The 27854-nt window shown below is 49.6% G+C and overlaps 1 protein-coding gene across 1 annotated transcript in view; it reads right to left on the minus strand.

Moving 5' to 3' along the window:
* Nucleotides 1-27854, minus strand: part of LOC120390531 (IgGFc-binding protein-like) — a 68535-nt gene that overhangs the window by 14892 nt on the left and 25789 nt on the right. Inside the window, 14 exon segments of the mRNA XM_039513260.1 lie at nucleotides 5116-5398; nucleotides 6670-7050; nucleotides 7865-8064; nucleotides 9366-9936; nucleotides 10075-10670; nucleotides 11404-11968; nucleotides 13372-13970; nucleotides 15062-15635; nucleotides 16942-17273; nucleotides 22605-22746; nucleotides 23143-23342; nucleotides 23591-24164; nucleotides 24670-25265; nucleotides 26157-26721. Of these exon segments, the coding sequence (XP_039369194.1) occupies nucleotides 5116-5398; nucleotides 6670-7050; nucleotides 7865-8064; nucleotides 9366-9936; nucleotides 10075-10670; nucleotides 11404-11968; nucleotides 13372-13970; nucleotides 15062-15635; nucleotides 16942-17273; nucleotides 22605-22746; nucleotides 23143-23342; nucleotides 23591-24164; nucleotides 24670-25265; nucleotides 26157-26721 (6178 nt within the window).

Consider the following 27854-nt stretch of genomic DNA (forward strand, 5'->3'; position numbering starts at 1 on the left):
CAACAAACATGTGGACAAGGGGGATCCAGTGGACATAGTGTACTTAGATTTCCAGAAAGCCTTTGACAAGGTCCCTCATCAAAGGCTGTTATGTAAATTAAATTATCATGGGATAAGAGGGAAGATCCTTCCATGGATTGAAAACTGGTTAAAAGACAGGGAATAAAGGGTAGGAATAAATGGTAAATTTTCAGAATGAAGAGGGGTAACTAGTGGTGTTCCCCAAGAGTCAGTCCTAGGACCAGTCCTATTCAATTTATTCATAAATGATCTGGAGAAAGGGGTAAACAGTGAGGTGGCAAAGTTTGCAGATGACACTACATTGCTTAAGCTAGTTAAGACCAAAGCAGAATGTGAAGAACTTCAAAAAGATCTCACAAAACTACGTGACTGGGCAACAAAATGGCAAATGAAATTTAATGTGGATAAATGTAAAACAGTGCGCATTGGAAAAAATAACCCCAACTCTACATACAATATGATGGGGGCTAATTTAGCTATAACTATTCAGGAAAGAGATCTTGGAGTCATCATGGATAGTTCTCTGAAGACTTCCATGCTGTGTGCAGCGGCAGTCAAAAAAGCAAACAGGATGTTAGGAATCATTAAAAAGGGGATAGAGAATAAGACAGAGAATATCTTATTGCCCTTATATAAAGCCATGGTACACCCACATCTTGAATATTGTGTACAGATGTGGTCTCCTCATCTCAAAAAAGATATACTGGCATTAGAAAAGGTTCAGAGAAGGGCAACTAAAATGATTAGGGGTTTGGAACGGGTCCCATATGAGGAAAGATTAAAGAGGTTAGGACTCTTCAGCTTGGCTAAGAGGAGACTAAGGGGGGATACGATAGAGGTATATAAAATCATGAGTGGTGTGGAGAAAGTGAATAAGGAAAAGTTATTTACTTGTTCCCTTAATATAAGAACTAGGGGCCACCAAATAAAATTAATGTACAGCAGGTTAAAAAAAAAAAAAGGAAGTTCTTCTTCACACAGCGCACAGTCAACCTGTGGAACTCCTTGCCTGAGGAGGTTGTGAAGGCTAGGACTATAACAGGGTTTAAAAGAGAACTAGATAAATTCATGGAGGTTAAGTCCAATAATGACTATTAGCCAGGATGGGTAAGGAATGGTGTCCCTAGCCTCTGCTTGTCAGAGGGTGGAGATGGATGGCAGGAGAGAGATCACTTGATCATTACCTGTTAGGTTCACTCCCTCTGGGACACCTGGCATTGGTCACTGTCGATAGACAGGATACTGGGCTGGATGGACCTTTGGGGAAGAAGGAGGTTCCGGGGAACTACAGGCCAGTCAGCCTCACCTCAGTCACTGGAAAAATCATGAAGCAGGTCCTCAAAGAATCAATTCTGAAGCACTTAGAGGAAAGGAAAGTGATCAGGAACTGTCAGCATGGATTCACCAAGGGCACGTCATGCCTGACTAACCTAATTGCCTTCTATGATGAGATAACTGGCTCTGTGGCTGAGGGGAAAGCAGTGGATGTGTTATTCCTTGACTTTAGCAAAGCTTTTGATACGGTCTCCCACAGTATTCTTGCTGGCAAGTTAAAGAAGTATGGGCTGGATGAATGGACTATGAGGTGGATAGAAAACTGGTTATATCGTTGGGCTCAAAAGGTAGTGATCAATGGCTCCATGTCTAGCTGGCAGCCGGTTTCAAGCGGAGTGCCCCAAGAGTCGGTCCTGGGGCCGGTTTTGTTCAATATCTTCATTAATGATCTGGAGGATGGCGTGGACTGCACCCTCAGCAAGTTTGCAGGTGACACTAAACTGGGAGGAGTGGTTGATACGCTGGAGGGTAGGGATAGAATCAGGGGCGGCTCTAGAAATCGGGCTGCCCCAAGCAGCGCGGCGCGCGCCTTCCCCGTCCCGCGGGCGGTCCCCTCTTCGCGGCTCGGTTGAGCTCCTGCCGCATGCGTGCGGCAGGTCCCCCGGAGCCCGGGCCGCGCGGACCTGCCGCAGTCATGCCTGCGGGAGCTCAACCGGAGCCGCGGGAAGACGGGACCCGCCGCAGTCATGCCTGCGGCAGGTCCGCTCGTCCCGGGCTCCGGTGGACCTGCCGCAGGCATGCCGGCGGGAGCTCCACCGGAGCCAAATGCCGCCCCCCCGGGAAACGGCCACCCCAAGCGCCTGCTTGGCGCGCTGGTGTCTAGAGCCGCCCCTGGATAGAATACAGAGGGACCTAGACAAATTAGAAGATTGGGCCAAAAGAAACCTGATGAGGTTCAACAAGGACAAGGGCAGAGTCCTGCACTTAGGACAGAAGAATCCCATGCACTGCTACAGACTAGGGACCGAATGGCTAGGAAGCAGTTCTGCAGAAAAGGATCTAGGGGTTACAGTGGATGAGAAGCTGGATATGAGTGAACAGTGCCCTTGTTACCAAGAAGGCTAATGGCATTTTGGGCTGTATAAGCAGGGGCATTGCCAGCAGATCGAGGGACGTGATCATTCCCCTCTATTCGACATTAGTGAGGCCTCATCTGGAGTACTGTGTCCAGTTTTGGGCCCCACACTACAAGGATGTGGATAAATTGGAAAGAGTCCAGTGGAGGGCAACAAAAATGATTAGGGGGCTGGAGCACATGACTTATGAGGAGAGGCTGAGGGAACTGGGATTGTTTAGTCTGCAGAAGAGAAGAATGAGGGGGGATTTGATAGCTGCTTTCAACTACCTGAAAGGGGGTTCCAAGAGGATGGATCTAGACTGTTCTCAGTGGTACCAGATGACAGAACAAGGATTAATGGTGTCAAGCTGCAGTGGGGGAGGTTCAGGTTGGATATTAGGAAAAACTTTTTCACTAGAAGGGTGGTGAAGCACTGGAATATGCTGGCTGAGAGTCGCTCCGGGCTAGGGATCAGGGGGGCATTATTCCCTCTGGGAGTGGAGGCCCTGGGGGTCCAGAGTGAGTTCACTCCTGAGAGGGCCCACGGTGAGAAACAGGTGCGGTTCCAGGAGATGGGGGGGCTTAGCCCCTGAGAGAGTGGCCCCCCGAGAAGGGTTGTCACACTGGAGGGGGTTCCCCCGAGAGACCACACAAGGCCAAGAGTGGGCACGACCTGTGAGTCTGTGACAATTTCTAAATGAAACCGTTTTGATTTTTGAGGTTAAAATGACTTCAAAACATTCTTCAAACACAGATATGTAAAAAAAATCAGAAATGGAAAGAAATGCTCAAAATCAAAATGATTTTTTTATTTCTCCTAATTGCCAGCAAACTGAACCATTCATTATTCACTCTGCTCTAGTTTACAGGGACTAGTCCAGACACCTTTTAGATTCATAGCTTCCAAGGATAGAAGACATCATTGTGACCATGTAGTCTGACCTCCTCTACAACACAGCCCAGAGATCTTCCCCAAAATAATTCCTGGAGCAGATCTGTAAGAAAAACATCCAATCTTGATTTAAAAATTGCCAGTGACAGAAAATGCACCGTAACCCTTGATAAATTGTTCCAATGGCTAATTACTCTCACTGTTAAAACTTTACACCTTATTTCCAGTATAAAATTGTCTAGCTTTAACTTCCTGGTATTGGATTGTATTGGACCTTTCTCTGCTAGATCAAAGAGCCCATTATTTAACATTTGTTCCCCATGTAGGTACTTATAGACTGGGATCAAGTGACCCTTTAATCTTCTCTTTGTTCTACTAAATAGATAGCTGCTGGAGTCTCTCATTATAAAAGCGTGTTTTCTATTCCTTTCATTCTTGAATGTCTCTTCTGAACGTCTCTCCAATTTATCCACATCTTTCCTGAACTCTAGACACCAGAACTGGAGACAGGATTCCAGCTGTGGTTCCATCAGTGCCAAATAAAGAGGTAAAACAATCTCTTAACCTTCTCTTTGATGAAGATTGAGCTCCTTAAGTCTTGCTCTATTGGCTCTGTTCTTCAGGCATCCTTGCAGCTCTTTGCTGAAGCCTCTCCAACTCTGCCCCCGATGATGTAGCCGGCGTGTTAACTCCCACACACCTGTTATCTTTTTCCCTTCCAAGGCCAATGGAACACCCAAGTTTATTGATTTACACAGACATAACAGCTACCATGGGGAATACAAATGAAGACATTCCATTTGAGAAACAGACTTTTCTACCTCTTGGGCTGAACTTCATCCGTACTCATGAGTGTCACTAGCAGAATGCATTATTATTGTTAACTCTTTGTATTGTGGTTGCATCTGGGAGTCCCTGTCATGGACTGCAACTCCATTGTGCTAGGTGCTGTACAGACATGGAACAAAAAGTCTGTCTTGTTCTCTTCCACTGAGTCAGGAAATTACATTAAGATGGGAAGAAACAGGCTGCGATAATAAAATCACTGGATGAAGTTTGCAAAAATAAGTTTATTGCTTCACAATCATATCTGCAGGTTTATTTGTTTTTATTGACAATCAGAACAAAGTCTTTTTCCTCATTAAATACCCTAGAGGACATAGAAAGTCATGAGGGCTACAGTTATGGCCCTGTGAGCAATTCCTGGCTAAGATGGCAGCGAGTCCACTCCAGGGAGGGAAGATGCTTCATCAGCCAGGATTTTGTTTAGAAGTCACTAGAAGACAAAAACAGGAGAAGAGTTAATGAGCCTCCTTCAGGACTGGGAAGATGTCTCAGTAAGATTCCTTTGCAATTAATTCATAGATTTTAAGGCCAGAGGGGACCATTAGGTCATCTAGTCAGCACGAGCCAGGGAATTTCAACCACTCTTTCCTGCAATGTAGAAAGAACTACACTAGGCTGCAATGTAAGGGGATGCTTTCACGATCAGTAGCTTGTGGCTGGACTGCAGTGTATCTTTTAGATGGCTAGTCTGTCGAGATATAAAGACTAGCAAGTGATGGAGAATCTACCTCACCCCTGGGTCAGGTGCTCCAATGGTTAATTATTCTCTCTCTGGAAAAAGTTGCATCTTATTCCTGATCTGAACCTTTCTAACGTCATCTTCCAGACACTGGGACCTGCTCTGCCTTTGTCTGTTAGATTAAGAAGCCCTCTTCTATCAGAAATCTCCTCCCCATGGAGGTATCTATAGACCATCATAGAAAGATCAGAGGAAAGGGCAGCATCTGCAGAGCCACTCACCAACCGGAGAAGTCTCTGGCCTTCCAGGCATCGATAACCTCAGTGATGTTCCCTGCGACCCCCCCGCTGGGCAGCCGCAGGTCGTCGGAGACATCGCCATTGAAGTTCCCGCAGGATGCGCACAGCTTGTTAGCCAGGCTCTCGCTGACCCTCACTGTCACCTCCCCACTGGGGCTGAACAGAACCTGCATCCCCAAGGCCTGGACCACGGCCACGCCGCCATGAGACTCGTGCACAGACACAGCATCGGAGATCTTCACCGGGAGCGGCACTGGACGCCCGTTCACCTGAAACACACAGACTTAGATCAGAGGAGAACTGGGAAATGTGGGGGTGAATGGCAGGGACTGAGCTACAGTCCACAGGCCCCATTACATGGCAACAAGATCTGGAGTGTTGGGGCCACAGTAACTGGCAATGGGGACTAGAGTCTTTGAGCCACATTATAAGGCAATAGACTTAGACTGAGAGGTGCAGAAAACACTATGAATGATGGAGGAGCCAATCAATAAACAGTGCTCTGGAGAGCAAATTGTTCCATTTCTCTCAATACCCAATGAAGGTGCAGTAATTTGCATAGGCAACTTGATTGGCAAACATCCCTCCTGCCTTCACTATTACTGACCTGTGAGCAATCATGTCTCTTAGTGGGAAAAGTCAAGAACTCTGGAGACTTTATGGAAATGATTTAATTCCCTCATCTGAATATTTGGTGAATTTGCTTATTTGAATAAATGACCGCAGCCAATCAAGAGAGAGACAAGGTGGGTGAGGTGATATCTTTTATTGCACTCTTGGTGGAAGGGACAACCTTTCAAACTACACAGAGTTCTTCTTCACAAGGGTGTAGCTTGCAAGCTTGTTCCTTCCACCAACAGATGTTGGTCCAATACAAATTATCACCTCATCCACCTTGTGTCTCTAATATCCTGGGACCGACGCGCCTACAACAACACTGCAAACAGCTGTTCAGGTTACCAAATGTGACATCATGACACTGCCTCTGATTCCTCCCTCAATCCCCTGGGGGCAATCTCGCTCCCCCAGTGGAGAGGGGCCCCCAGGATGGGGGGTCTTTCCCCCAATGGCCAGGTACCCCAGTAAAAGGAGGGATCTCTCCCAGGGGCCCTACTGGGTCACAGCGACCCTTCCTAGAGCAGTTCCCTGCCTCTCCTCCAAACTTCGAGGTGGTTCACAGCAAGGGTGAGGGGGGCTGGGAGTCAGGACTCCTGGATTGTTGCAGCCCCAGCTCTGGGAGGAGAGTGGGCTCTAGTGGGTTAGAACAGGGGGAAGTCAGGACTCCTGGGTTCTAATTCAGTCTTTGCTATTGAATAATTGTTCATCAATAACTCATGTCATCCCCCCCAGCCTGTACACCACGTCCTGTCAACACCGGGGGTTCATGAGGCTGAATGAATTGATCTTTGAGATGCCCAGATCAGCCTCAGTTAAGAAGATCAACATCACTGTAATTTCTAGCCTTTTCATCATTTCGGTGGCAGCTGAATGAACTTCCTGCCCCTTTGACTCAGGCTGTTCTAACGTGGCCCCCTCTTACCCAGGTCTCCTTGTTCCTTTTCACAGCTATGAAAGCATCTCGGAAGAAAATGTAGGCGGTTGTCCCAGCCATCGCTGCCCCATCGCTGCATGCCCTGATGTCCACCACCACCCTGAACCAGGAGGGGGCGCTGTCGTTGCAGAGAGAGGCCAGCTCGTAAGCGCCACTGTGCAGAACTCCTCCAGAGGCGCCGTCGAAGGAGGTGAGCTGGGCTCCGGGGAGCAGTGTGCACCGGCCTTCCTGCTTCACGCAGCCGCGCACCCCATCCTGGAGCGCACAGATCTCTTTGTCGGGGCAGCTGTGTGGCTCGCAGAAGAGCCCGCCTGAGGCCTGGCAGGTGCACTTCTCGGAGCAAGTGCCGGAGATGATGCTCTCCCCGGCCTGCAGGGAAATTCCCAAACAACTTTGTTACAGAAAAGCAGCAGGAGAAAATTCCCAGGATGGGATCAACTCAGAGCTCCCTTTGATTATTTAAATTACAGTAGCCTGCCAAGGTCAGGGTCCCATTGCGCTGGGTGCTGTACGTATAAATAGTGAGAGACAGTCCCTGCCCCAAAAGGTATGTATACTGCAGAGTTATCTTGGGAGATCTTTCTTTCTCTGGGGTAGGAATGAGACCAGGAGGAATGGGAGCCAGCAACCTGACTGGGTTGAAGATGGAGCATGATAAGTTTATGAAATTCCTAGACAGGAAAGGACCTGTCCCATTCCCCATCCTCCAAGCCAGCCACTTACCCTAACTGGGGTCAGGATTAGACCTGCAGCCCCCTAGAGGGGAAAGGGAACATGTCCCTTTCCCTACCTCCCTAAGCCAGCCAGTGTCCCATGCTGGGCCGGATCAGACCCAGCGCCCTCTAGTGGGGAAAGGCTCCATATCCCATTTTCCATCCAGTCCCATGGTTTTCCTGTGATGACTCCCTAGCGCATGGCATAGTTTCATTTCCACATGCAAGGATCACACAGGGCAGGTGTTTGGATGCTCCTCTAACCCAATGCCACTGACTGCAGCGGAAGTCACATGGGTGACTGAAGGCAGGACCTAGCTGTAGGTTTTATGTGTTGTTGCACTGAAGGGCACAGACACCCAGTCGCTGTAACTCCCAGTGGGAAGCTGGGACAATCCCACACCTACAAGGGCATCCAATGCCAAATGACAGCATCGAGGATGACAGCCGACTCATATCCCAGCACCCACCTTGATGTAGCGTCCGTCACGCACGCAGCCGCATCCTTCCATGGACGTGCACGTTTCCCCATTGAATGCGTAGCCGGTGTCGCACTGGCAGCCTTCAAAGCATTTCGCAGTGCACTGGGCAGGGGTGGACAAACCAGCACATGTGAAATCACAGGATCTAGTGCACAGCTCGTAGTGGCTATTGGCTGGGCAGGTGAAAGCTGGAGAGACAGATGTAAATGATAATGAGGGATGAAAAACTGATTCCACCACAGACATAATTGTTAGTGAATAACAGAGCTAGGCAAAATGTTTGGGTGAGACAGAATTTTTGCTGAAAAATGCATTTTTCATTTGGGTCAAATTCAATTACTATTTTCAGCTGGAAAAAGCATGTTGGGTTTTTTTAATAAATAGTTAACATGTTTTTTTTTTCAACTTTTCATTTCAAAACAGAATTTTGTCTCCAAATTTGGCCAATTAAAAACAAAGTATCACACACACACACACACACACACACACACACACACACACGAAAGCCATACCAAAATGGTGGAGTTGAAACGAAAAACTTGGCCAAAAAATTGTTTCAAGTCAACCCAAAATGTTTTGGTCAATTCAAAATTATTCTCTTTCTTCAAGTTTTCCAGTTAAAGGAAAACATTAGAAAAAAATGGTTTCAGTTCCAGCCAACCCAGGTTTTTTAGAGGGATTGTCCAGCTCAGGCTCTGAACAAAAGAATCTGTGAGTTGCTGCCCTGTGGTGATTGTTTGTTCTCTGGCTGAGTTGAAATCAAAATAGAAGGATTTTTATTTAATTTTCTTTTTCAGGGTACTTTTAACCTTTAAAGAAATCAGAGTAAAATTCAAAAAGTTGTTTCAATTAAAAAAAAATCAGATTGTTTCAGTTTTTCCAGATTTTGTTTCAACTGAAAAAATTCAGCAAATTTGACAGAAATTCTCAAAACGTTTCAGTCAATCTAAATATGCATTTTTGCTTAAAAAAAAGATGTATGTGAAAAATGTTGTCGGAATGTGATAGTTTATATTTTCTGGTTTAGATCTCATTTCACCACTAGTAGAGTCATTTTTTTGAGTGCACACTGGAGGCTGGGTTTATATACTGTCTGGTACGCTGTCCCCCACCCCTAACGGCACAGCCCCTCTAGCCCAGCGAGGGAGTATTGGGGCAAGCATTGACTCATATGGAGGTGGCTTTCTGTTAAATCATCCACACGGCAGCTCTTCCTAGCACTGCTCTGGGGCACTGGGGTCAGCACTGGCTCGAGACGAGACTGTCTAGTACTGAGGCTATGTCTGCACTAGAGCAGCTACAGCGGCATAGCTACATCACTGCAGCTATACTCCATCCCACGCCCTGCAGCCTGCAACCAACCAGCTACCAACCCCTCATAAATGGTTTAGCTTGGAGATCTGACAAGCAGAGAGATTGTGATACCACATCACTAATTGCAAATACAACTGAAGATAAGAGCAGGCTGTAGATTGTTCTGTAAACTTACGGCAGAAGGAGGCTGTTCTCCAGGCACTGACTATGGCTCCAGCTGCCTGGCACGCGGCCGTGTAGGCCTGGATACTCTGGCAGAGGATTTCTCTTGCTCCATTGGCAGCACACATGTCATAGAGACAATGGTTGAAATACTCGGTAGGGCTGACCAGCGAGTGGCAGTATTTAAAGGGACCTGATGTCGCTTTGATCAACCCACAGGAGCTATCGACCTGGTATGGCGCTGTTTTAGCTGCATCACAGACTGGACACCTTTCCCCACAGCCATCGGCGCATGTGGCGCCATCAACGGGCACCTTCCAGGAGGCCCCGAACTCATCCGCGTTCTGGGCACTCCTCCCACTGGGCAGCAGGAAGTCGTCGTTCTTGTCACCATTGAAGTTGCCGCACAAGCCGCACACGTGTCCCTTGTAGGAGCTGGGGATGGAGACTAGGACATAATAGGAGGTGTCGTAAAGGACTTTGAGGCCAGAAGCAGACTGAACAATGATGTTGTTCCCCTCCTGGTTGATCTGAAGTTTCCCGTCGTCCATAGCCAGTGGGAGAGTGTAGAGCTCCCCGTCCACCTGTGCCAATGAGAGGGAAATTCACCCGTCACTAGTGCGGACTCAGCAACTGTGTCCTGGTTACACTTTTACACACACACACACACACACACACACCACTCTAGGCTACAGTGAGAATAATCTTAAATGGGGACTTACCATGACTTTCCACTTCCTTCCCCTCTCCATGGTGATGGTGTAACCATGAACGGAGACCACCACCAGCCGTGCCACTGACACTTGCCCATTACCATAGCTCTCATTTTCTACCACCACGGAGAAGTTTGCCAGCCCAGCGTCACTGCTGCACATTCTGGCTAAGCTGTAAGTGCAAGTGCCTTGGAAATCAAAGGCCCGTCCATCAAAGGTCAGATAATGAGGGTCACCAGATGCTACACATTTGCCACAGCCCATGGCGTGGCAGCCTAGGATTCCATTCTCCACCCTGCACTGCTCGTTGGCTCCGCAGGAGGCCTCCCGGCACTCGACGACCCCGTTGTCTTGGCACTGGCACCGTTCCTGGCAGGAGGCGCTGGCATAGAACTCCTCTCCCTTCCCGTAGTACCTGCCCTGGTGCACACAGCCGCACTGAGCAACGGGGACGCACCGGTCTCCACTCAGGAGAAACCCGGCGTCGCAGAAACACCCTTCAGCACAGGGAGCATCACAACCGTCTGGCGCTGAGAGGCCATGGCAGGTGGCAGAGCAGCCACTCCCACAAAGCTCGTAGTGGTAGTTACGGGGGCAGGTGGGGCCTGCAGGAGAAGATCAGAGAGAAAGAAGAAATGCAAAGGTAAGTTGAAAGAAATCTCTCTCTATTCATATCACTTACAATAGGATTGTTCTGGGGGGTTCGGAGCCAGGAGTCCTGGGTTCTATTCCTAGCTCTGGGAGGAGGGCCGGGGGCTGAGAGTCAGGACTCCTAGGTTGTATCCCAGATGTGGAAGGGCGGTCAGATCTAGAGGGTTAAAGCAGTGCAGACAAGGGCCAGAGTTCCTGAGTTTTCTTTCTGACACTTGGAGGGGCATTTGGTCTACTGGTATGAGCTGCAGACAAAGGGACGTGTTCAAGTTGCATTCTAAATTCTGGCAGTGGGCTGCTGTGTATTGTTTAGTGATGAAGGACTGGGAGCCAGCACGCCTGGGTTCTGCTACTGGATTCTCGTGCGACTCTGAGCAAATCACTTTAGTTCTCTCTGCCTCCGTTTTCCTGCACCCTGATGGGAAGGATGAACTGTGTTTGCAAAGTGTTTCCAACCCCCTGGGAGAAAGCTGCTGGCAAGGGGACAGGATTACGTTACTACAGAATAAAGTTAAAGCAGAGCCCAGGAGGTGACCCTTACTGTCAGTGACACTGGAGGAAAACTACTGCAAGGTGATAACTCTATAGGGCCAGTGACACACGGCTGAGCCATTCTATGCCCACCCTCTAGAGGGCGCTGCACATGCACACTATGCACACAAAGCGAAGTCAATTAGCAACACTCACTGCAGAATGAGGCCGATCTCCACTGCCCTATCTGGATGCCCTTGGCCTGGCAGGCTGTCACATAGGCACTGATCGCGCTGCAGAGAGCATCACGGTGACCCTTGTACTGGCAGGTATCAAAGACGCAGTCGTCGAAGAAGGGGGCTGGGTCGATGACCTCATGGCACTCTCTGAATGGCCCGTCCCCTCTGGTGATGACCCCACAGTACCGATCTCCCTTGTAGGGTTGTCTCTGAGCCTCACTGCAGACTGGGCAGTCCTTGGTGCAACTGGGCAAGCATCCAGGGACCTCCCCCACCTTCCAGCTCTCTGCAAACTGGATGGCGTTGGCCGCCCGGCTCCCATCCCTCATGGTCAGGTCGTCACCAGCACTTTGGTTGTTGTCACCACACAGGCCACAGAGGACGTTGGCGTAGGTGTTGGGCACGGTGACCCGGACCAGGCTGCTCCCGTCGAAGGTCACCCTCAGGTCGAAGGCGGTCTTGATGAGGACTTGGGCTCCGCTGACATAGGCCTGTAGTTTCTCCTCATGGTAGAAAGGCAGGTCCATGAAGACTCCATCCACCTGGAACAGATGTGGCAGGACCGGGGCTTAATTTTGAATGAACACCGCCAGGAGGGGGCAGAGGATGGGGATGCAGGACTTGTGGATTCTATACCCAGCTCTGAGACAGTAGTGGTGTCTACAGGGGCAGAAGAGGGAGGGCTGGGAATCAGGACTCCTATATTCTATTCGTGGTTCTTCAAGGGCAGTGAAATAGGTGAGAGCAAGGGGGCTGGGAGTCAGGACTCTTGGGTTATACTCCTAGTTCTGGGAAGGGAGGGGAATCTAGTGCTGAGAGCAGCATAGAAGGACAGGTCCACAAAGATGCTATCCACCTGGAGCAGATGTGTCAGAAATGGTCAAAGACTGAATTCCCATTTACACTAAAACTCTTTCACACCCCTTGACAGTGTAAATGCAATTTACTCCAACTCTACACTGTCAGAGCAGTGTAAAGGGCATTAGCGCAACAGAATTCAGGGTCAAAGATCTTAGTGGAGGACGCTTTTAGGGATGTTATTTAACAGGGCCAGCTGGTGTCAATCAAACATTGAAGTTAATGAGGCCAGATCCCCAGCTAAATGAGTGAGTCAGCTGAACGCGCAGCAGTTACACTGGCATACGGCACTTATTGGGGGGAGAAAATCCTGCCGTATATATTCACAAAGAGGCACTCAGTTACTTCCCACACACCCACCACCAGCTCAGTGTACAATGGACGCAGGTCTCATTTCTGAAAGGGGGAGAGAAATCAGGGGCAATGTATCAACAGCAAGAGTTCAGAGTAGCAGCCGTGTTTAGTCTGTATCCACAAAAGAACATTGACCAAACCGGACAGTCTCTGTGCAAAAGAATAAATGGACACAAATCTGACATCAGGAATCATAACATTCAAAAGCCAGTAGGAGAACACTTTAACCTCTCTGGTCACTCAGTAACAGACTTAAAGGTGGCAATTTTGCAATAGAAAAGCTTCAAAAACAGACTCCAATAAGAAACTGCTGAACTTGAATTAATATGCAAATTAGATACCATCAATTTAGGCTTAAATAGAGACTGGGAATGGCTGAGCCATTACACACATTGAATCTATTTCCCCATGTTAAGTATCCTCACACCTTCTTGTCAAACTGTCTGAAATGGACTATCTTGATTATCACTACAAAAGTATTTTCTTTTAATTAATTAGCCTCTTAGAGTTGGTAGGGCAATTCCCACCTTTTCATGTTCTCTGTATGTGTATATATATCTCGTTACTATATGTTCCATTCTATGCATCCGAAGAAGTGGGCTGTAGCCCACAAAATCTTATGCTCAAATAAATTTGTTAGTCTCTAAGGTGCCACAAGTACTCCTGTTCTTTATCAACAGGAAGAGTTCCTGCTCACAGCTCCCTGAGTAGTCCTGTGGTTCTCCGTCCCTACCTTGATCTTGCGGGGATATTGCTGGCTCACAGTGATGTTTCTGCCGTACACCTCCAAGGTCACCGCTTTGGTGTAGGACACGGCCTTGGTGCCGCGGTTGTTATTCTCCACCTTGATATTGAACGGGATGAGCGTGGGGTCCTCGGAGCAGACCCCAGCCAACTGGTAGATGCAGGTGCCCATGAAATCGTACTTTTTCCCATCAAAGGTGGTGTAATGAGGGTCCCCGGAGGCCGTGCACGTGGAGTAGCTGATTGGGTAGCAGTCACGGACCCCATTGATCACGGCACATCTCTCGCTGGCCTTGCAGCTGGTCTCCTGGCAAACCACCAGGCCCAGGCTGGGGTCACACCTGCACCGAGAGCGGCAGTTCTCATCATCCCAGAACTCCTCACTGGGTTTGTAGTAGCGGCCATTGTAGTCACAGCCACAGCTCCCCACGGGGACACACTGGCCGGCACTCAGGACATAACCGTTGTCACACTGGCAGGTCTCCACGCAGGGCTCCCGGCAGGAGGAGTTGGCGGTTTGGTCGGAGCAGCTGGCTGGGCAAGCGTTCCCACAGGCCTCATAGTGGCTGTTCTCAGGGCAGATTGGGACTGGGAGAGAGTCACAGCGGGGGAGATTTAACAACACAGGAAATGAACTACAAACACCTGCTTAGATGCAGCAAGAGCCAGAGACAAATTCTAATGTGCAATCAGCATCCTCTATATCACAGGCCTGATGTACAAGCAGCGACACTAAGGCCAGCTCTGGAGCCCAGCACGGGGAACAACCCAGTTAGGGAAGGGTGTTTGCTAGCTGGGAGAGCACGGAAATGCTCTCTGCTTATAAAAAACCCAAGAAGATCTGCAAAGTGCACCCAGAGCAGACTAGCCCTCACTTGTCAAGGCCTCCTCTGGAAGCCCCACCCACCCCAGATGGCCTAGGACTCAGCACAGGTACCCTGGAAGTGGAAAGGCTAAGAAGATCCTACTGGGGCGTGCACCTGTATTTCCAGGTAGTATTTCAGACGGGTCTCATCTTTCCATCGCTTTCTGATCCATCCCTCTCTGCCATCCAGTCCACCCACCAAAGCCATCCCCCTCTTCTGTTCATCAGTTACATCCCTCTTACACAATGTTGACCACCCCTTATTTGAAGTGAGGAAGTGAGATTTTCTTTACTTTAGATTGTAATTAAATTTTCATTGCCTCCATCTAATTGACGTGTACATCCAGGAGTATCTATATCTGTCTAATCTATAACCTAATCCATTTAAATATCCATCCGTCTCAGCATCTAATCTACCAATCTTCACCACTAATTGATTTTATCTCCCCATGCACCTAATCCGTCTATCCATCCATTAAATCTCTTTCTCTCTCTATCCATTTTGTTCACTTATCCTCAATTGAATCTATTTAATCTCCCAATAGATCTAATCCATCCTCTTAACAATATAGTAAGTCTCTCTCTTTCTCTAATGTAATCTAGGAAAGCCATGTGTCCATCCACTCTCAATCTAGCTAGTCTATTATAGGGATTCCTCAGGCCCATATCTCCATGGCGTCTGGTTGCCAAGGTGCAGTACCGAGGCCTGATGTCTGCCCTGATGCTCAGCCCACTGGCCATCTCCCCAACCAGCAGAGTAAGTCTCGTCTAACTGCTGCTTTTGTCAATAAAGAAACCAAAGCACAGAGCTCACCACAGCCGGATGGTGTCCTCCAGTCATAGACGGTGATGCCCTGTTTCTTGCAGATGGCTGCGTAGGCCTCCAGCGCCTGGCACAGGATGGTCTTGGCTCCCCCGTTCAGACACACGTCATAGATGCAGCTGTCAAAAATGTCCTCCGGGCTCACTTTGGGGTGACACTCTCTGAAGGGCTCTCCTGGTGCTTTGCTGATCAAACCACAGTATTCGTCGCCCCCGTAGATCTTCTGCTTGCTCTCATCACACGTTGGGCAATTCCCTTTGCAAACATCCCAACAGAAGGGGTCCCGGTCTTTGACTTTCCAGCTCCTGGCCCATTCCACGATGGAGGAGACTCTGGTGCCGTTGGGTGACGTCATGTCATCTCCATGGTTTTGGTTGAAGTTCCCACAAAGGCCGCCCATGGCCCCATAATAGCTGCTGGGGAGGGTGATGATCAGGTGCCAATTCCAGTCATACGACACCTGCAGACCAAAGTCTGTCTGCAAGATAGCATTGAGACCGCTCTGGTAGAGCTTGATTTTACCGTCTTCAAGGGTCACCGGCAAGCTGGTGGTCACGTCATTGATCTAGCGATAGGAGGAAAACACCAATGGTTATTTCTCTTTTCATCTCACCTATTACAAGAGTTCTGCTCCTCTGGGACAATAAAGATTAGAAAGCCCAGAATTAAGCACTTGAGTCCTCAGGGATAAAATATTCTCTGTCCGGGGATCTGGCTGTGGAATGAATTCCCAGTGCAGATTAGATAAATCCAGAGTCTGACCAACCTTAGGAAATGCTGGAAGACCCTCCCCTTTAATAAAGCTTCTCCACCATAACGACAATGATACTCACCGCTTGAAACCCGCCCTATTCACCACAAAATCCTACGTCAAGCAGAGATTTCTCTACTCCAAAAAGAGGAGAAAAGCCAGAAGCTCCATGGATTTGAGCAGGGAGTTTACTCTTGTCAAAATATGTTACGTAGAGGATGGTTGGATACTATGGTGACGCTCGGCAGTACAAAACCAAAGAGAGAGAGAGAGTGTGTGTTTGTGGAAGGAGCACAGGAACCAGTTATCCTGTGTGGCCTGTAAGGATGCTGTGACATGGGGAGACTGGGAGAACAGAAGTTCTGGGAGGACTAGGGGCACTGGGTGGCCTATGTGGTCCATGGATACATGTTTGGCCAAGTGATCTGTGAGGGCACAGGGGCCTGGAGCAGATCATTTTAAATCGGTTTATTTCTCACTTGTTCAGTTCCCTATTGGAATGTTTTCATTTTTGATCTTGTTTCTTTTCTTGGCCACTTTGAGATCACAAAAAGGGGATTTTTTTTTATGATAATCCGGAAAAAATTCTATTCTAAGATTACTAAATTAAAAAAAAAGCAATAGCTATTTCAAAATGAAGGTCCTGATTCAGCAGAAATTCTTGAAAAATAAACAAAATATTGGTCCATTTTGTAAGAATGGAAGAAAAAGGATGTTGAACCCCTCCCCCAAATAATCTTCAACTAGCGTAGACAGATAGATTAGATAGATGGATATGTATGGGGATGAGTGGATGGATAGATGGAGAAAAAGCAGATGTGTCTGGTGATAGATTGAGAAATGGATTGATGTGTATGGGGTGGATGAAGAGAAAGAGAGATGTGTGTGGGGACAAACAGAGGGAGGGATAGATGTGTACCCTGACAGATGGATAGACAGGTTGGTCCTGGGATGGATGGTATGATGGATGCATACGTATGGGGAAGAATAGTCAGAGATACAGACAGATTTGTATGCGGATAGATAGATAGATAGGTGTGTATGGGCATGGGAGTACAGATAGGGAGATATTTTTATTCTAAATGTAACCTTTCTGATCATTTTTGCACTTTTTACTCACTCTGATCTTCCCAACTTCCTTTTTGTGGATGGAGATGTTGTACCCGTAGACGTAGATGTTGGTCAGGCGCACGTAGGAGACAGCCTGGTTGCCCCCCCTGTTGTCGTTCTTCTCATCGATGGTGAAGGGCACCAGGGTGGGGTCGGTCCCACAGTACTTGGCCAGGGTGTAGGTGCAGGTGCCCTGGAAGTTGAAGTTCAGCCCGTCGAAAGTGTGATAGTGTGGGTCCCCCCAGCCCCAGCAGGTTCCAATGAAGTTGGGAACACACATCGCACGGCCGTTCTCGATCTTGCACGTCTCCTCGGACCGACATGTCAGGTCTTTGCAGGGATCTGAAAGGAGAGAAATCCCAGCAGTCCATGAGTGAGGACTAGGGGGCAGGAGAGCTCGGTTCAGCACAGGCCCAGGTACCCACCAGAACCCGCTGGCCCATCAAAGCCATTTGGAAGATGGGCCATCCAGAGAGGAGTCAATGAGAGACAATTTCCTACAGGCCAGAGACCAAGTCCACATATCCCGGCTCACTGGATGATGAAGAAGAAATTTCTTCAGCTTCTTTAGAAGCTCTGCCCGAATAGGATTAAGTAAATAGGTAGAGTAAGGACCTCAACATTTGACCGAAGTGGCAGGCCCGGAGGATACTTTTCTTTACCTCTTGACGGTGACGTGCCTGGTCCAAAGCCCAGGAGAAAATCAATGACTTGATTTGATTTTGATTGAAGGGGGCGGAGCTAGGCTGAGGAGGGGCCTATAAAAGCGGCCGCCCAGCCAGGCAGCGGCACAGCTGCGAGCAGCGGCACAGGAGCCAGAAAACAGGGTGGCGAACAAGGGAGTTTGCGTGGGAGTTTAAAGGGGGAGGCAGAAGGGGGCGGCGCCTTGTCTCCCGTGTTCCCCAGGTAAGAACGCCGAGCGAGGCTGAGACAGCCGCAGCCATGAACCAAGCAGCGGATGATACACCAAGGATGAGAGCATGCAGCAGCTGCGGTATGTACATTGTCCTAGCTGGGGACCCAGAACAGTACTATGTATGCATGAAGTGCCGCCTAATAGAGCTGCTGGAGGAAAAGATCCAGGGTCTAGAGCTGCAGGTAGAAACCCTGGTAGAGAATAGAAGGGGCTTCGAGCAGCTGATGGAGCAATGGCAAGCAGTGACTGAAGGGGAATGCCCAAGGGCACAGGGGGGAGCAGGGGCTAAGGCCAGTGAGGGGGGACCGCCGGATGAGGAAGATGGGCGGTGGAAGCATGTGACGGTGAGAAGCAGACCGAGAAAAAGGAGAGCCAGTGAGGGGGAAGTAGAGCTAAGGAACAGGTTCGAAGGTCTGGAGAATGAGGAAGGGGTAAAGCAGACGGTACCTGACGGTGGGAGGCCAAGGAAAAAGAGAAGAGCGGCCAGTCCGATAGAAAGAGGAGAGGAGTCTATGGAGGCAGCACCAAGTTTGGGCCCAGGGACGATACAGGATGGCTTAAGGGGAACCACAAGGGATGATAGGAATGGAAGGAGCTTGCAACCAGGGGAGACGGAGGATAGGTTAGAGGACCGCACTGTCCCCAGGCAAAGGCAGGTCTACGTGATTGGGGATTCCATACTGAGAAGGTTGGACAGGCCTGTGACCAGGGCCGATCCGGATAACAGAAGGGTGTGCTGTCTACCGGGCGCTAAAATACGGGATGTGGACCTGAGGTTGAAAAGGATCCTAAGAGGAGCAGGTAAGAACCCTTTGATCATCCTTCATGTAGGAACGAATGACACGGCTAGATTCTCACTAGAGAGGATCAAGGGAGACTATGCCAGGTTGGGTAAGACGCTCAAGGAAATTGAGGCTCAGGTGATCTTCAGTGGGATCCTACCTGTCCCTAGGGAAGGGCGCCAAAGGGGTGACAGGATCGTGACGATTAATAGTTGGCTGAGGGAGTGGTGTTACAAGGAGGGCTTTGGAATGTATGGGCACTGGGAGGCTTTTGGGGACAGACAACTGTTCTCATGGGATGGGCTCCACCTAAGTAGGGAAGGAAGTAGACTTCTAGGAGGGAGGCTGGCTCATCTGATTAAAAGAGCTTTAAACTAGACACTGTGGGGAGACGGTTGGGAGAGGTCCTGATACTCTCCATGCCAAATTTATACATTGGGAGTGAGAACAACAGGATAACAACAGATATAGCCAGAGGAGGACGGTTAGGTGTAAGGAAGAAGGGGGGGATGGATACTAGATCGACAGGTCATACTGGTAGTACTGTGTCCCTACCAAGTTGGGTGAGAGGAGCCAAACAGCAAAAATTAGGATGTTTGTTCACCAATGCGAGAAGCTTAGGTAACAAAATGGAGGAACTGGAGCTCCTGGTCCGAGAATTGAAACCGGATATCGTAGGAATAACCGAAACATGGTGGAATGGTAGCCATGACTGGAGTACAGGTATGGAAGTGTATGTGCTGTTTAGGAAAGACCGATGCAAAGGTAAAGGTGGGGGAGTAGCATTGTATATCAATAATGAGGTGAAATGTAACGAAATAACTAGCAATGCAATGGATAATACGGAGTCTGTTTGGGCAATGGTCACATTGGGGAAGAAAACTACTAGAGCGTCCCCCGGGATAGTGATTGGGGTGTGCTATAGACCGCCGGGATCTAGCCTGGAGATGGATAGAGAGCTCTTTAATGTTTTTAAGGAGGTAAATACTAATAGGAACTGTTTGATCATGGGGGACTTTAACTTCCCGGATATAGATTGGGAAACAAATGCTAGTAATAATAATAGGGCTCAGCTTTTCCTAGACGTGATAGCTGATGAATTCCTTCATCAAGTAGTTGCTGAACCAACGAGGGGGGATGCCATTTTAGATCTGGTTTTGGTGAGTAACGAGGACCTTGTTGAGGAAATAGTTGTAGGGGACAACCTTGGCTCGAGTGATCATGAGCTAATTCGTTTCAATATTAATGGGAGGATAATCAATATTGCATCTGAGACTAAGGTATACGATTTCAAAAGGGCTAACTTTACTAAATTAAGGCGACTAGTTAGGGAAGTGGACTGGACTAACATATTTAGGGATCTAAAGGCAGATGACGCCTGGGGTTACTTCAGGCGTAAGTTGCAGGAGTTGTCAGAGGCATGTATCCCGAGAAAGGGAAAACGGCTCGTAGGTAGCAGTTTTAGACCGAGCTGGATGAGCAAGCGTCTTAGAGGGGTCATTAAGAAAAAACAGAAAGCGTACAAGGAGTGGAAAATGGGAGGGATTAGCAAAGAAACCTACCTTATTGAGGTCAGAGGGTGTAGGGAAGCTGTGAGAAAGGCAAAGAGCCGGGTGGAGATGGACCTAGCGAAGGGGATTAAAACCAATAGCAAAAGGTTTTTTAGCCATATAAATAGGAAGAAAACCAAGAAAGAAGAAGTGGGACCGCTTAAAACTTTAAACAGAGTGGAGATTAGGGATAATCTTGGCATGGCACAATATCTGAACGAATATTTTGCCTCGGTCTTTAATGAGGCTAATGAAGGGCTAAGGAATAGTGGTAGAGGGACTGATGGGAATGAAGATATGGAGGTAGACATTACGGTATCTGAGGTAGAAGCCAAACTTGAACAGCTAAACGGAAGTAAATCGGGGGGCCCAGATAATCTTCATCCTAGAATATTAAGGGAATTGGCGAGTGAAATTGCAAGCCCGTTAGCGATGCTTTTTAATAAATCTCTAAACTCGGGGATTGTACCATTTGACTGGAGATTAGCTAATGTAGTTCCTATATTCAAGAAGGGGAAAAAAAGTGACCCGGGTAACTACAGGCCTGTTAGTTTAACATCTGTAGTATGCAAAATCATGGAAAAAATTTTAAAGGAGAGAGTGGTTACGGAGCATGAGGCCGATGGCAACTGGGACAAATTACAGCATGGATTTACAAAAGGTAGATCGTGCCAAACCAACCTGATCTGCTTCTTTGAGAAAGTAACAGATTTTTTAGACACGGGAAATGCGGTGGATCTAATATATCTTGATTTCAGTAAGGCGTTTGATACGGTACCGCATGAGGAATTACTGGTTAAATTGGAAAAGATGGGGATCGAAATGAAAATCCAGAGGTGGATAAGGAGCTGGTTAAAGGGGAGACTGCAGAGGGTCGTATTGAAGGGGAACTGTCGGGTTGGAGGGTTACCAGTGGAGTTCCTCAAGGTTCGGTTTTGGGTCCGATTTTATTCAATCTATTTATCGCTGACCTGGGAACCAAGAGTAGGAGTGGGCTGATAAAGTTTGCGGATGACACCAAGTTGGGAGGTATTGCCAATTCGGAAAAGGATCGGGATATCCTCCAGGGAGATTTGGATGACCTTGTAAACTGGAGTATTAGTAACAGGATGAAATTCAATAGTGAGAAGTGTAAGGTTATGCATTTAGGGATGACTAACAAGAACTTTAGTTATAAGCCGGGGACGCACCAGTTGGAAGTAACGGAGGAGGAGAAGGACCTAGGAGTCCTGGTTGATCGTAGGATGACTATGAGTAGGCAATGTGATGTGGCCGTTAAAAAAGCTAATGCGGTCTTGGGATGCATTAGGCGAGGTATTTCTAGTAGGGATAAGGAGGTGCTAGTCCCGTTATATAAGGCGTTGGTGAGACCTCATTTGGAGTATTGTGTGCAGTTTTGGTCTCCCATGTTTAAGAAGGATGAATTCAAACTGGAACAGGTACAAAGAAGGGCTACTAGAATGATCCGAGGAATGGAAAGCCTGTCGTATGAAAGGAGACTTGAGGAGCTCGGTTTGTTTTCCTTAACCAAAAGAAGGATAAGAGGAGATATGATTGCACTCTTTAAATATATCAGAGGGATAAACACCAGGGAAGGAGAGGAATTATTTCAGCTCAGTGCTAATGTGGACACGAGGACAAACGGATATAAATTGTCAGTCAGGAAATTTAGGCTTGAAATTAGACGAAGGTTTCTAACCATCAGAGGAGTGCAATTCTAGAACAGCCTATCGAGGGAAACAGTGGGGGCGAAGGACCTCCATGACTTTAAGATTAAGCTAGATAAGTTTATGGAGGAGATGGTATGATAGGATAACGGGCTTAGTCAATAGGTCAACTAAGTGCCACACTGGTAATTAGTACAATGGGTCAATGATAGGATATTGTTAGCCTTTTTCCAGAGGGTATGGCTGAGAGTCTTGCCCGCATGCTCTGGGTTCAGCTGACCGCCATATTTGGGGTCGGGAAGGAATTTTCCTCCAGGGTAGATTGGCAGTGGCCCTGGAGGTTTTTCGCCTTCCTCCGAAGCATGGGGCAGGGGTCGCTTGCTTAAGGAGTGGGTGGATCGGCTTATGTGGCCTGCATCTTGCAGGAGGTCAGACTAGATGATCATAATGGTCCCTTCTGATCTCAAATTCTATGATTCTATGATTTGACATATCCTGCCTCCCAGCCCATCAGCTCCAACCGAGAGAACCTACTGTGTAACCTGGGAGGGGCAGGGGTAGAGCAGTGAATAGCAACAAGGAGTTCTGGATCACAGACCCCTGCTCTAACCACTAGACCCCACTTTCTTCCTAGATCTAAGGATTGAAACTCTACTCCGTGCCCGCTCCTCAACTGTTCTGACTCCATTGAGTCTGCTCTAGTGGCTCTGTCTCTACGTTCACCTCTCCTCTTGTTTAACTCTTGCACTCTCTTTCACCTATGTTGATGCATTGCATGACTCCATCTCTGATCTGACAGGTTTCATTGCTGGCGCAGCTGTGAGCTTCACAGGTCACCCCTTGGGCAGGAATGCAGGTGCAGTTTTGCTGGCAATTGTTGGTCAGAACCATCTCATTAGGCTGTTTGAAAAAAGGGAAAATAACACAATGTAGCCAGGGGAAATGTAGTTTTTCAGTGCGGAGATGTTCAGTTACGTGGAAGCCACATCTGGGACTAGAACGGAGTGTCTTATCTCCCAGCCGCACCTACTCTACTCCACTAGGCACCACTGCCTTCCCAGAGCTGGGGAGAGACCAGAGGAGTCGTGACTCCCAGCTCTAACCACTAGACTCCACTGCCCTTCCAGAGACACGGGTCATGGAACCAGCCTTGCGCCATTAGTGCCTTTCGCCTTTCTACAGAGATTCGTGTATTGCCATTGGCAAGTGACAACGGTCTGATCCAACATGGCCGATGAGAGCAGGGCGTGGAGGAAGCAAACGGATAGGAGTTAATACCCCAGCAGGGGGCGGTACCTTGTAATATAGCCCTTTGTTGAAGCACCCACAGCTCTGCAGAGCAACGCAACCCTGGCCGTCGAAGAGGAAGCCATCGTCGCACTGGCAGCCTTCGGCGCAGGTGTCTGGGCACTTCCTGGCGTCGGTGATCCTGGCACAGGTGGTGGTGCAGAGGTCGGCGCACAGCTCGTAGTGACTGTTGGCCGGGCAGCGCAGAGCTAAAGCAGAGAGAGAAGTAATTGATGGCTGGAGAGATCTCACCCCACAGCTTAGAGGGACAGACATGAAGGAGAGGAGACTCTAGCAGGGACGAGAGGACCAGGTCACCTTTATAACAGAACATGAAGTTGTTGGTTCCCACCCAAAGGAGTCTCTGAAGAAGCCCAGAGGTCTGGAATGAGATACCTAGAATTGCTGTCCCCACCCCCCATAGGGATGCTGTCCCCACCAGCATCACGGCACTTACGGCAGAAGGAGGCGCTCCTCCAGGGCTGGATGGTGACCCGGGCCTCTTGGCAGGCCGTCACATAGCTGTGGATGCTCTGGCACAGGACCTGGGAATCCCCGTTGCCCAGGCACAGATCATAGAGGCAGTTGTTGAAATACACAGTGGGGCTGACCGTGCTGTGGCAGGCGGCAAAGGGGCCATCGGGGGCCGTGAGCAGGCCGCAGTAGTTGCGCTGTTTGAAGAAGTCCTTCTTTGTCTCCTTGCAGACCGGGCAGCTGTTCCCGGAGCATCCGTCCTCACAGGCCGCTCCTGGGATTGGGACTTTCCAGGCGGAACCGAATGCTGCCACGTTAGGGGCGGCCCTGCCATCGGGGAGCAGGAACTCGTCATCCCGACGCCCGTTGTAGTTCCCGCACAGGCCGCACGTCTGGCCCTGGTAGTTCCCTGGGACGGTGACTCTGACGTGGTAAACCAGGTCGTAGCTCACGGTGAGGCCGAAGTCCGTTTGCACCAGCACGTTCCCGCCGTGCTGATATGCTTGGAGCTGCCCATCGGCCACGACCACAGGGAGGTTATGAGACACCCCGTCCACCTGGAAGAGACAGACCATACCCTGTGAGCCACGGGAGTGGATGCTGTAGGGGTGGGTTATGGGCACAAGACAGGGTCTTGGTGATACATGGGCAAATCTGTAGTGACTCCACTGAACTCAATTAAGTTATGGCCATTTCTGCTCTCACTGACCCCAAGGTAAATCCAGGGTCACCTCGTTCAGTGCAATGACATCAGGGCCCGATTCTGATCTCAGTTCCCTGGGCTTACTCTGCAATCACCCACTGAGCGCAATGAACTGAGGGCTGGATTCCGATCTCACTTGTCCCAGAGAAAATCCAGAGCGATTCTGCTTTCTTCAGCGGGATGCTTCTGGATTGGCACTGGTGCCAATAAGGTCAGGATCAGATTCTGGGTATTTGACCCCTCCTGCCTACATGCTCCTAATGAGTGACCTATGAGACAAGTGCCCCTTGCATTGCCACATCGGTGGGCTGCCCCATTGCAGGGTTCAGCCCCATGGGAACATCTTGAGCAGGACTTACCATGACGTGCCCCTTCCTGTTCTGCAGCAGGGTGAGCGTGAGCCCGTAGACCTCCACGGACACCAGCTTGGTGACAGACACCTTCCCATTGCCCCAGGGCACATTCTCCACCTTCACCGAGAAAGACGTCAGGTTCCCGGCGTCAGCGCAGGTCTTGGCCAGGATGTAGGTGCAGGTGCCTTGGAAATCAAAGGCGACTCCATCGAAGGAGAGGTAGTGGGGGTCCCCGGCAGCAGAACACGTTGCGGATTCGACAGGCTGGCATTTCCGGACGCCATCAGCCACCTTGCACTGCTCGTTGGCTGCACACGAGGTCTCCCAACACTGGACCACCCCGTTGTCTTTGCACTGGCACTTCTCCCGGCAGGAGGCCTTGGTGTAGAACACCTCTCCCTTCCCGTAGTACCTGCCCTGGTGCACACAGCCGCACTGCGCGACGGGGACACACCGGTCTCCGCTCAGGAGGAACCCGGTGTCACAGAAACACCCTTCGGCACAGGGGGCGTCGCAGCCGTCCGGCGCCGAGAGGCTGTGGCAGGTGGCAGGGCAGCCATTCCCACAGAGCTCGTAGTGGGAGTTACTGGGGCAGGTGGCGCCTGCAGGAGAAGATCAGAGGGAACATACAGATGGGGGTGAGAGAAAGCTTCTTAAATTAAGGCACAATCGGAAGAAAAGGTGCAGGTATCACTTACAATATAGTGTTGTTCGGGGGAATTGGGAGCCAAAACTCCTGGCTTCTACTCATGGTTCAGGGAGGGAAGTGGGGTCTACTGGGTTAGAGCGGGGAGGGCTGGGAGCCAGGTCTGCTGGGCTCTGTCATTGGCTCTGGGGGGGGAAAGTGGCATCTAGTGGTTAAAAGCAGGGGAAACTGGAACTCAGGACTGATGGGTTCCAGTCCTTCATGTGAGCAGCCAAAGGGATCTAGCCAATCAGAGCTGGAGGGCTTGCAATCAGGTTTCCTGGGTGTATTGCCAGCTCTGGGAAGGGATTAGGATCTAGTAGCTTAGTCACAGAAGGGCTGGGAGCCAGGACTCTGGGGTTTTCTTTCTGACTCTTGGAGGGACGTTTGGTCTAGTGGTTACAGCTGCAGACAAGGGGACATGTGGACTGCTATGTATCGTTTAGTGATGGAGGATTGGGAGTCAGGATAGCTGGGTTCTGCCATTGGCTTCCCCCGTGACTCTGAGAAACTTGTTCTAGTTCTTTCTGTGTCCGTTTTCCTGACCCTGAAGGGAAGGATGACTAGTGTTTGCAAAGTATTTCCAACCCCTGGGAGACAGGTGCCAGCAAGGGGACGGGATTATATCACTACAGCATGAAGTTCAAGCAAAGCTAAGTAGGTGACCTTTACGTTTGGCTACACTGCTGCAAGATGATAGGTGTATAAGGCCAGAGACACACAGCAGAGCCGTTCTGAGCCCCCTGCAGAGGGTGCTGCAAATTCAGACTAGCCAGTCCCTAAAGCAGATTCTAGAGGTGACACTTACTGCAGAATGAGGTCGATCTCCACTGCCTTATCTGGATGCCCTTGGCCTGGCAGGCCGTCACGTAGGCGCTGATCGCGCTGCAGAGAGCATCACGGTGACCCTTGTACTGGCAGGTATCAAAGACGCAGTCGTCGAAGAAGGGGGCTGGGTCAATGACCTCATGGCACTCTCTGAACGGCCCGTCCCCTCTGGTGATGACCCCGCAGTATCCATCTCCCTTGTAGGGTTGTCTCTGAGCCTCACTGCAGACTGGGCAGTCCTTGGTGCAACTGGGCAAGCATCCAGGGACCTCCCCCACCTTCCAGCTCTCGGCAAACTGGACGGCATTCGCCGCCCGGCTCCCGTCCCTCATGGTCAAGTCGTCACTGGCAGTTTGGTTGTTGTCACCACACAGGCCGCAGAGGACATTGGCGTAGGTGTTGGGCACGGTGACCCGGACCAGGCTGCTCCCGTCGAAGGTCACCGTCAGGGCGAAGGCGGTCTTGATGAGGACTTGGGCTCCGCTGACATAGGCCTGTAGCTTCTCCTCATGGTAGAAAGGCAGAGCCACAAAGACACCGTCCACCTGGAACAGACGCGGCAGGGCCGGGGGTTAATTTTGAATGAATACTGCAGGCAGAAGGTGGGGACCCAGGACTCCTGGATTCTATCCCTGGCTCGGGGAAGGGAGAGGAAGGGAGAGAAAGGGAAAGAAGGGGGTGGGACCTAACATCTTAGAGCAGGGGAGGCTGGGAGCCAGGACTCCTGGGTTCTATCCCCAGTTCTATCCCCAGTTGCGTTAGAGCAGTCGGGGATGGGAATCAGGATTTCTGGGTCCTATCCTCAACTCTGGGAGGGCAATGGTTGGAGCATGGGGGCTGGGAGCCAGGACTCCTGGGGTCTATCCCCCAGCTCTGATTGGGGAGTGGGGCCTAGCGATGAGAGTAGCTTTCTAGGAGAGGTTCATGAAGACTATGTCCGTCTGGTGGGGATGGTCTGAATTCCCGATTACGCTAAGGCCTGTCTACACTAGTAAATTAGGTCAGTATCACTATCGCTCCAGGCTGTGGAAACTCCACCCCCCTGACCGATGCAGTTAAACTGACCTAACCCCTGCTGTAGACATTGCTAGCTCAACGGGAGAATTCTCCTGTCAACCTAGCTAGTGCCTCTTGTGGCGGTGGCTACATCAATGGGAGAACTGCCACTGGCATTGGTAGCATCTTCACTGAAGCACTACAGTGCTGCAGCTACCGCAGTTCTGTTGTGCCACATTAGTGGTTGATTTGTGAGCAGCCCTAAGACTCTTTCACACCCCTTGGGCAGTGTAAATGTAATTGACTCCAACTCTCTGCTGTCAGATACCTGTAAAGAGCCTTCACGCAACAGAAGTCAGGGTTAAGTACTTTGGTGGAGGAAGCTTTTTTGTATGTTGATTCCTTTAGAGTCAATGGGCCAGATTCCCAGCTGGTGTGAATTGTCCCATTCCCTGTGGAGGGAATCGGACCCGATCCCCTGATAAATGAGTGAGGCTACTGAATGCACAGCAGTTACACTGGCATAACGGCACTGATTGGGAGGAGAAAATCCTGCCGTATATATTCACAAAGGGGCACTTAATTACTCCGTGTACATCCACCGCCAGCTCAGTGTACAATGGACGCAGGTCTTATTTCTGCAAGGGGAGAGAAATCAGGGGCCATTGAGTTCCTGCTCACA

Source organism: Mauremys reevesii, linkage group 24 (genome assembly GCF_016161935.1).
Source record: "Mauremys reevesii isolate NIE-2019 linkage group 24, ASM1616193v1, whole genome shotgun sequence".
In the NCBI taxonomy this organism is placed as follows: Eukaryota; Metazoa; Chordata; order Testudines; family Geoemydidae; genus Mauremys; species Mauremys reevesii.